The 8262-nt window shown below is 38.7% G+C and overlaps 1 protein-coding gene across 4 annotated transcripts; it reads right to left on the bottom strand.

Moving 5' to 3' along the window:
- Window positions 1–289: 289 nt before the first annotated feature.
- Window positions 290–6610, bottom strand: LOC103720846 (palmitoyl-acyl carrier protein thioesterase, chloroplastic-like). 4 transcript variants are annotated; one of them, XR_015987621.2, is made up of 7 exons: window positions 6239–6580; window positions 5050–5623; window positions 4829–4962; window positions 3306–3419; window positions 2970–3141; window positions 1042–2866; window positions 290–926 (listed from the first exon to the last, which is right to left on the bottom strand). XR_015987621.2 is itself a non-coding variant. In XM_008810787.4 (7 exons), the coding sequence occupies exons 2-7, from the start codon at window positions 5563–5565 to the stop codon at window positions 660–662; spliced, it is 1272 nt and encodes a 423-aa protein (XP_008809009.4). In that variant the 5' UTR covers window positions 5566–5623; window positions 6239–6610; the 3' UTR covers window positions 290–659. The 4 variants fall into 4 exon arrangements, 2 of the variants coding, with proteins under 2 accessions (XP_008809009.4, XP_008809010.4); XR_015987623.2 differs by having other exon boundaries at window positions 6231–6574; XM_008810787.4 differs by having other exon boundaries at window positions 2798–2866; window positions 6239–6610.
- Between the last annotated feature and the right edge of the window lie 1652 nt (window positions 6611–8262).

Below are 8262 nucleotides of genomic sequence, written 5' to 3'. Positions count from 1 at the left end.
TGGCTCTTATTCTTTCCGGGCGACAAGCACAGGACAATCCAAAATAGCCAGCGGTTGATAGCTGTATATCCTGTTACAATAGAAGACCGAACCCCAATGTTCTTCAATCCTATAAGGACGACACTCCACATGCAACCCAATTACTTTTAGCTGGGACGCACGAACGAGACAAGCAATCATACCGATCATAAGCTAATTGGACCCCAATGCTCTTCAATCCTATAATATCCACATGCCGCATGCCCAAAAAAAAAAAAAAAAAAAAATGAACCACAAAGTAGGCAAGCAATTAGACCAATCAAAAGCTACTTTGGTTACTTCACCAACTTTTGACAGAAAATTATACAACAACATTGCTTAATTACTTACACAGAGCATCCAGTATGATTCCAATGAAAACCAAGACAGGAGGGTGAGAGGGGGAAAAAATAAGTGAAAATAAAAAAGAAAAACCCAACAAACATAACCAGTTTGATCTGGTCCCTCTCCCCCTCTCTTTCTACTAAGGACAACTTGAAATTGTACACACTAGAAAGGACTAAAACCACTCAGCTCCATCCGAGCACAGTTGAGAATGAAAGCAGGACTAAAACCACTCGGCTGATCAGCTCCATGCTGGCACAGTTGAGAATGGAAAGCAGCAGTATTTCAATGCCACATCATGCGCTGCCACCTGGAGTTGGCCCCATGTTTCCGAGACCCGGGGAACTCTTGGGCCTCCATTCTGTCCGTCCCTTCACAAGTTCAGCCCCGCGTTCCAGCTGCAGCAGATGCTGGCACTCGATGCTAGCTTCCGGTAAGCCATCAGTCAAGTCATTAGAGACTGCAGTGAGAGATTGCAGCATGCTGTCCCTCCCACACTCCCTCCTATATTCCAGAGACATGCTTGCAAGCTCATGATTCTCCAGGATTGATATTGGAGCACTCTGCCAGCATAGTAGAACAGAAATGAATCATTTACTTAGAATGTATGTTGCAAGTTCACTTAATATACCACGAATAGATTCATAGACAAAAGTTCAAGAGGATGGGGATGCGCACCCACGTAACACATAAATGCAATGGAGAAATTATTGCATGCACTGCATGCATGGCCAACGCTGGTGCACCCGAGCAATCACTGCATGCTCGTGCATGGGTTCCATTCATCGCGCGCTCATCTCAGTGTTTGGCCCACCGCAATATACCGTGGTGATTGGTGGCATGCACCAGTGCGGCCATGCAAGCAATAATTTTTCAATGCAATAAGAGTGTACCACAAGTTCCATAAAAGAAAGCACAGAAAGTATATTTCAGATATGAAATTAGTAGTACTAGCAAGGATCGTTCAGATAAAGAAAGAGGTAAGAAAGACACGTTCGCTATATTCCATGGGCCAGAACCATGTGAAATGCATCAATGTGTTGCAATCAGCAAATAATGCACATGATGTATTTCAATGAACAACCGGAAAAATAAAGACTGCCAAAGTTTGCAAATATGAGTCGTGATACCATCTCAATCTGGATTGCTTTTGATGTATTGTTTGTATAAGCTGCAAGGCAAATTTTAACATTCTAAATTATCATGTTGTAAGCATTTGCATGAAAAAGATATATTCCAAACCTCAGACCACCTCATAGCAAATCCACAACTAAAACTACTGAAATTATACGTTTGAGTAATAACTCGCCAGCCAAGGGTATATAGATATTTCAAGCTACTTAAGACTAGGATACACATCAGACATTTTCGGTATGCTGCTTTTAAAAGTGAAATGCAACAGACACTCACAGGATGTGTTTTGCCTTGTGGTTATAGTTCTTTTTTAATCATTTTCCAGTGAATGTGGACCATTATAGTGGTAAAACTGATGGATTATAATTTTACTGTTTTATGTAGTATGGACTAAAGTATTATGGATTTGAGTTTTGACTAAATAATGGAGTTTGTACATGAAACATATTACTGTGATATTCTATTATTCTCAATGGATGCCAAATATGTAAAAGTATACAACGTTTATAGTTTTGACCAATCATATTGTATCCTTTCTATACTATATTACTAAATGAGAAAGGGATATGTCATTTTAGATCCCGACTGTCAAATTCTGTTACCAGAACATCTTTAATTTCTCTCTCCATGATATTTGCAAAAAAAAAGAACAAAAAGTATGATGAACATCCACATGTGCCTTTATTTATTTCTTCACCTCTATTTACTCTGACATCCAACATCCAAACTAGTTGGACTCTATTTTCCTAAAAAAACAGTCTATCCATCTTATCAACAATTCCAAGCCTATTGGACCCTCTTTAAAATTAAAATCGTTCTTTATCTAATCGACATATTTTACCCTATCCCCAATTCTTTGTACTCTTGATTTATTTTTTAATGTGCAGATAACGTGTCCATTGCTAGTTTCAGCGAACAATTATGTCATATTTGTTCAAGATTGGGCATATCACTGCATCCACATGGTCCATGTAACTAAGATTTAATAAATCACAAAATAATATCTTTTTAACTTCAGGGAATGAACAGATACTGGTGAATCGCAATCATAATATCTTTTTTTTATTTGAGGAACGGGTGGGGGGACGCATGTTTTTTATTTCCACCAGCAGGGGTGGAGGGGGGCAGGTTTTGGTTGGATGCCCGCTCATGTATTTTATAAGCAAGAAAAGTAAGAACAGGGCAAGGGTAATGCCAAAAAAAAAAAGAGGCAAAAAAGAAAAAGTTCCCTAGAATTTACATAGCCGCAATATATACTCAGAAATAAGTTTTAAGATGGCTAACAGCTCTCTAAAATTACCTCAAGAATCCAGCCAATATATTTGACATTGTTCACATGCTGATTGACATCTAAATCACTCCATCGAGGCTGCATGATATAAGCAAATATATATATAGCTTAAGAGGAGGAAAAAAAGCTGATGAAATGAAGGGAAAATCAAGAGCACTCTATATGGAGACCTCATACTTACAGTTAGGCCCTTTTTGATATAATCTGCAGTATCATCATCAAGCTTTGGAAGCTTTCTGCTGTCCTCATCCACAATAGCAGCGCGTTCCACAAAGTAAGGCCCTATTTCTGCTCTAACTTCTTCGGGTACTTTAGACAACTTCCTAGTGTGCTTATTCATCATCACCCACACACTACATGTCAAAAACCACTATTCAGTTCACCCAATGTTAAGTAGTGAGAAGCACAAGCAAGCATAATAAAAATGGAACGGAGTAAAATAGTACTTTTTTTGAAATCAAGGACAGTGGCACATCATATACTTAGTGATGTTCATGCTAGAAAAGCAAATACCAACCTGGTAGCTCGCAAGATGGTTTGGCCCGTTCGGTAGTCACGAACATGCCAATCGCGACGCATCCCATTTTTTCCAGTTGCACCAACCCATGTATCTACTTCAACAACATCCCCCCTGTAAAATCAGATGAAAAACACTATTAAACAAGATTATATATTAGAGATTCAACATTGTCATGGTTATATTTCTAAAATAACCATGAAAAGAATATTCCATTTTCCTCTATCGAGGCAATCACAAGATAAAGTGCCTAATGCATCACTATGTGGGAAGTCAAACATAGACACAAGCAATTCATTTTTTAAGACCCAGGAAAAGAAAAACATGTCAAAGCGCGAAGCTCTGACCCAAATGATGGATGAAGGTCAAAGGGATTTTAGGCCAGTATTGATGACCGAAGATCCCAAAGCATTGACCTGACCAGGCAGAGTGGTATCTATTTTAAAATTTGACCTTTAATGATGATCAGTCAAACCCCTCATTGCTGACCATTTATGCCATAGTTTAAACAACAAGATAACGGAAAGGTTAAGAAGAAGAAGAAGAAGCAGGAAAAGCATAGTAGAAAAAAGAAACAATTGATTAGACAAATCAGAGTCAAGCAAATATTTCCAGAGTTTAGACCAAGTTTCAGCAAGCATTTACAGGAATTTCACAATTTTATATAGCACAAAGCCACAGGTTTCTGTTTTGACTTTTCCAGATGAGAAAGAATCATAGCAGCCCATTATTATTGACCACATAAGCTATTGAACAGAATAAACCGGAAAAGGAATACTTGACATGAAATAGGAATTTGAAGAGTGAAAACTCTAGAGCTAGCCGTTCAACAACCAAGAGAAACCATGGTTCATGTATGCCTCTAAAACAGTGTCTCCGGAAGAACTAACTTATTATTTTTTATATTTGTATGGTACAAACAAAATTGCATTTTCTGAAACCATCTACCCTTTATAATTTAGCTTGGGGGATTAAGCCTCAATGAAACCAAACATCCAGTCCAAAAGGATAGCCTAAAGGGCTCCTTGTATGCAAAGTTTCCATCTCGGCAAAGATATAGGTTCATATCACCATCAGGACTTTCCTGCCTGATACATACAAATCTCAGTCCTCATTGTCTTATCTAGTGCAAACCAATATATCTGATTTTTTTCAATCATTCATTTATAATCTTCAATTGATTATTTAATAATTACAAATCAAAACCGACAACTTCAAATTATCATTAACCCTGATTTTACGATTTGACAGACGTTGCAATATCTTGGTTCCTATAGATCAGCCAAGATCTCAGAATAACTCAGTTCCTTTCATTTTTTACCAGATATCCATCTCAGCCAAGATTAACAGGGTGACATACAGCACTTTTAAAAACCGCAATTATATGCTATACATTGATTTTAACCATTTTTGGATAGACAAATAGAAAGCCTACTATAAGAAACAGTAAATTTCATTAGTATTAGATTTACTTATTCTGAGTGAGATAAAAGAAAGGATATGATCTCGAGAAAGGAAAATACCAGGAAGGATAGTGCTCGATCAGAACCCGCATTCTGGTGACAACCCATATCAAATTTCTTTTGCTCATCTCTGGTGTAGCACCAAAACCATCGCCCATTAGCCCAGCACTCTTCACATGATTAAGTGCTGTCTCCTGCGGAGATACGACATTGTGAGACATAAAAACATCAAAAACAATAGGTGCCAAATATCGAACCCACTAAATCATCCTTCAGCTCACCTGTAAATGATTCATTAGCGTTTCTATAGAAGCAGTCCGATCAGCCCCAATTTCATACGACCTGATGGAAAAGTTCTGCTTGAAAACTAGTCCATCCTGCACGATCTTCCCCAGGCCAAATGCATCAGCGAGCATATCGGGGCGCCTCGGCTTCCAATCAAGAAGGGTCCACTGCTTCTCCGCCGCCAAGAAGATGGTCGTTACAGCGGCAAGGAGCATGCTCCAGTCAGGCAATTGATTATAGAACGTTCTTGGGGCTGAAGAAGGGGCAGCTTCTTCGTCGGACTTCTGGGTTTCGGCTTTCAGGGCAACCTTGGCGCCGTTAATCTTGGGAACAGTTTGGGCCTTCACCTTCCCCTGCATAGCTGCTGAAAAGGAGGTGGGTTTGGCTACGATTCCGCGGACATCCAAACTCCCGGGGCCTTCACCGGCGGTCTTCGACACTTTTGCTGATGCCGCGGAGGCGGCAGATGATGGGGCGGAGAAAAAGGCCGAAGCGGCAATCGAAGCAACCATGATGGGAATGTGAAAATTTCCCGAATTACCGCGATTAGCCTTTTATAGATCAGAAATCCTGCACCGAAGAAGAACCAATCCAAACTTTTGTGAGAACATATAAATTGGGGAAAGGTAAACTGACGCACATACAACCAGACTTATCATCAATTAAACCATCAGGCGAACCACCCCATCATCAAGTTAAACAACTACTTTTTTATATCTTGTTTTTTAGAATCTTCTTTTTCTATAAAAAAAGAATTCAAAAAAAGAAGAGATTAAAATAAGTTATAGATTCCCTCGGTTAAATTGGTTAACGTAAAAATCCAAAAATCTTTTTTTCCCTTTAATAAAACTAAGAACTGATATTAAAAAATAAAAAAAATGCACCAAATCCAACCGTCTAGCTTCCCCGAAAATTGAGGGAAGAAAAAAAGACAACTATAAAAGTTCGTGATACCAAACGAAATCAAAACGAGAGAAACCATCAAGATCCGAATAATCCTTCTACCAATGATCGATTGCGAACCAGAAACACGACATTAGAAGACCATGGCCTCAAAATCAAAAACACGATCGCGCCGATTCCAAAAAGAAAAACTCCACATCCATTGAAAGAAGAGATAAAATATAGGCATCAAAGTCCAAATACGGGGACGCTAAAAGAGAGAAGGATGGCTCGCCTCCGAACCTTTGCTGCTCCAACAGCAATGACAAAAGGAGCCTCCCCAGCCCAAAACCTAGCTCGCTCGCGCTTCCCCACCGCTCTTCCTCTCCTTCTCTGCCCTTCTTTCTAGGGTTAGGGTTTTGTTCTCCTTCGCACGAACGAGAGAGAGAGAGAGAGAGAGAGAGAGAGAGATTGGTGCCGAGCAAGCGGTTATGTTTTGGAGGCGAGGCCCGGCGTTGCTATTTATTGCCTCTCGCTCGCCCGCTTTCGTCTCCTGCGCGCATACTTCAACGGCTTTGGAGTCTTACCAAGAAAAAAACCGGCTTTGGAGTTTGGAGACGATTACCGATAGAAATAACTACTTCCGAAGTTGAGCTGGAAGCGACCCGGCAAGTTACGAGGGTGGGTTTGGAACGTTGTCTAAGATAACGGCTGTTTGAACGGTGATGAACCATTCCCATTTTCTGCACTGATCTCAAAATTCTTTTTTTCTTCTTCATTTTGTGATTCTGAAAAATATTATTCCTAGCTAATCGAGATGGTCAACATCTATTCAGTATTTGTTTAGAATTTCTCTATTACTGATTCAGAAAATAATTATGAAATATAGATCAATAATGCTATCATTTTGCATGTGTTCGTTGTCTCATCCAATCATACTTATTTCTCAGTATAAATAAATTATTATTTATTTTTATAGAATTAGATTTTAGTATTAATTATTTATTTATTTTTAAAAAATAATTATTTTTTACATCTTGTTAGAGACGGTGACTATTTTTTTTTTTTTCTATTCTGCATGAGACGTCACAATAAAACTATAAAAGTTAAGACCATCCTACTTTTTTTTTTCACAAAAACAGTTCTAATAATTATTTTTACCAAAGAATCTATTATAACATTTATTTTTAAACTTAAAATTCTGATCTTTTGTAGTGCAATGACACAATAAAAGAGAGTAAAAGATGCTTTGTGTCTGTTCCGTATTTTTTTTTAACTCAAATGATAGCATACGTGGAAATAAGATCCAATCATTCAACATTCAACGTTTGACCAAGAGCATATGATTTAAAGCAAGCTCCGTCCAACCTTGACGACCAGACCGCCCACGGAAAGAATGGGGGGCAGGGGTATTTCAGGAATAAAGCGGTGATGTACGCTTAAGTCTTAACGGTGGAACTTATTCATGAGCTGGTATTTATTTCAAGACAGAGAGAGAGAGAGAGAGACATTGGATTCATTCAGTTGCGAGGCTGGGCTCGCCGCCCTCTCGGGTCTTGACTCTTGCGAGCCGGCAGAGTTGGTTTAGTTGGGGGCTTGGGCCTTTTTTTACCTAACTATGACCAACCCAGCCCTGATAGGTCTAGTAGAGCTCATGGTATACGTATGCCTGAGGAGCTCGGTTTTATCTGGATAGCTGCTTTAAAATCTGTGCAGTTAGATAAAAAAATATTAAAATACTTTGATATATGTGTATTGTATAAGTCAATGGTTGATATCACGAAAGAAGGGTGAGTTTATGGTATATGTATGCCGTATACATGAGGGGCTCGGTTATATCTGAATAACTGCTTTAAAATCTGTGCAGATTGATGAAAAATATTGGAATGCTTTGATATCTGTGCACTGTACAATTCAATGGTGGATGTCACGAAAGAAAGAAGGTGAGCTCATGGTATATGTATGCGTGAGAGGTTCGGTTATATCTGAATAGCTACTTTAAAATATGTGCAGATGGATAAAAAAAATATTTGAATGCTTTGATATCTGTGCATTGCACAATCCAATGGCTGATACCACGAAAGAAGATGAGCTCATGGTATACATATACGTGAGAGGTTCGGTTGTATCTAAATAGCTGCTTTAAATCTGTGCAGATTGATAAAAAAATATTTGAATGCTTTGATATCTGTGCATTGTGCAATCCAATGGCTAATATCACGAATGAAAGTGAATCCTTTTTTTTTCATGTAAAAGATACAATTCAAATCTATATGTGAGTGGCCATGAAGTATGAAGCGGTTGAGAAATGGCCCTCTCCAAGGAGA

The sequence above is a fragment of the Phoenix dactylifera genome, chromosome 5 (genome assembly GCF_051530095.1).
Source record: "Phoenix dactylifera cultivar Ajwa chromosome 5, Ajwa_hap1_PhDact_Kaust_v1.1, whole genome shotgun sequence".
Classification (NCBI taxonomy): Eukaryota; Viridiplantae; Streptophyta; class Magnoliopsida; order Arecales; family Arecaceae; genus Phoenix; species Phoenix dactylifera.
Note: the sequence above shows the minus strand (reverse complement) of the source record. Positions and strands in the feature narration are given on the sequence as shown.

Excerpts from the sequence above, each read along its gene's own strand:
- LOC103720846 (XM_008810787.4), bottom strand. The coding sequence starts at position 5,565 with ATGGTTGCTTCGATTGCCGCTTCGGCCTTTTTCTCCGCCCCATCATCT. Across the intron at positions 3,420-4,828 it reads ATCGAGCACTATCCTTCCTG|GGGGGATGTTGTTGAAGTAG; the intron begins GTATTTTCCTTT and ends CTGATTTTACAG. Across the intron at positions 927-2,797 it reads ATATTGGCTGGATTCTTGAG|AGTGCTCCAATATCAATCCT; the intron begins GTAATTTTAGAG and ends CTATGCTGGCAG.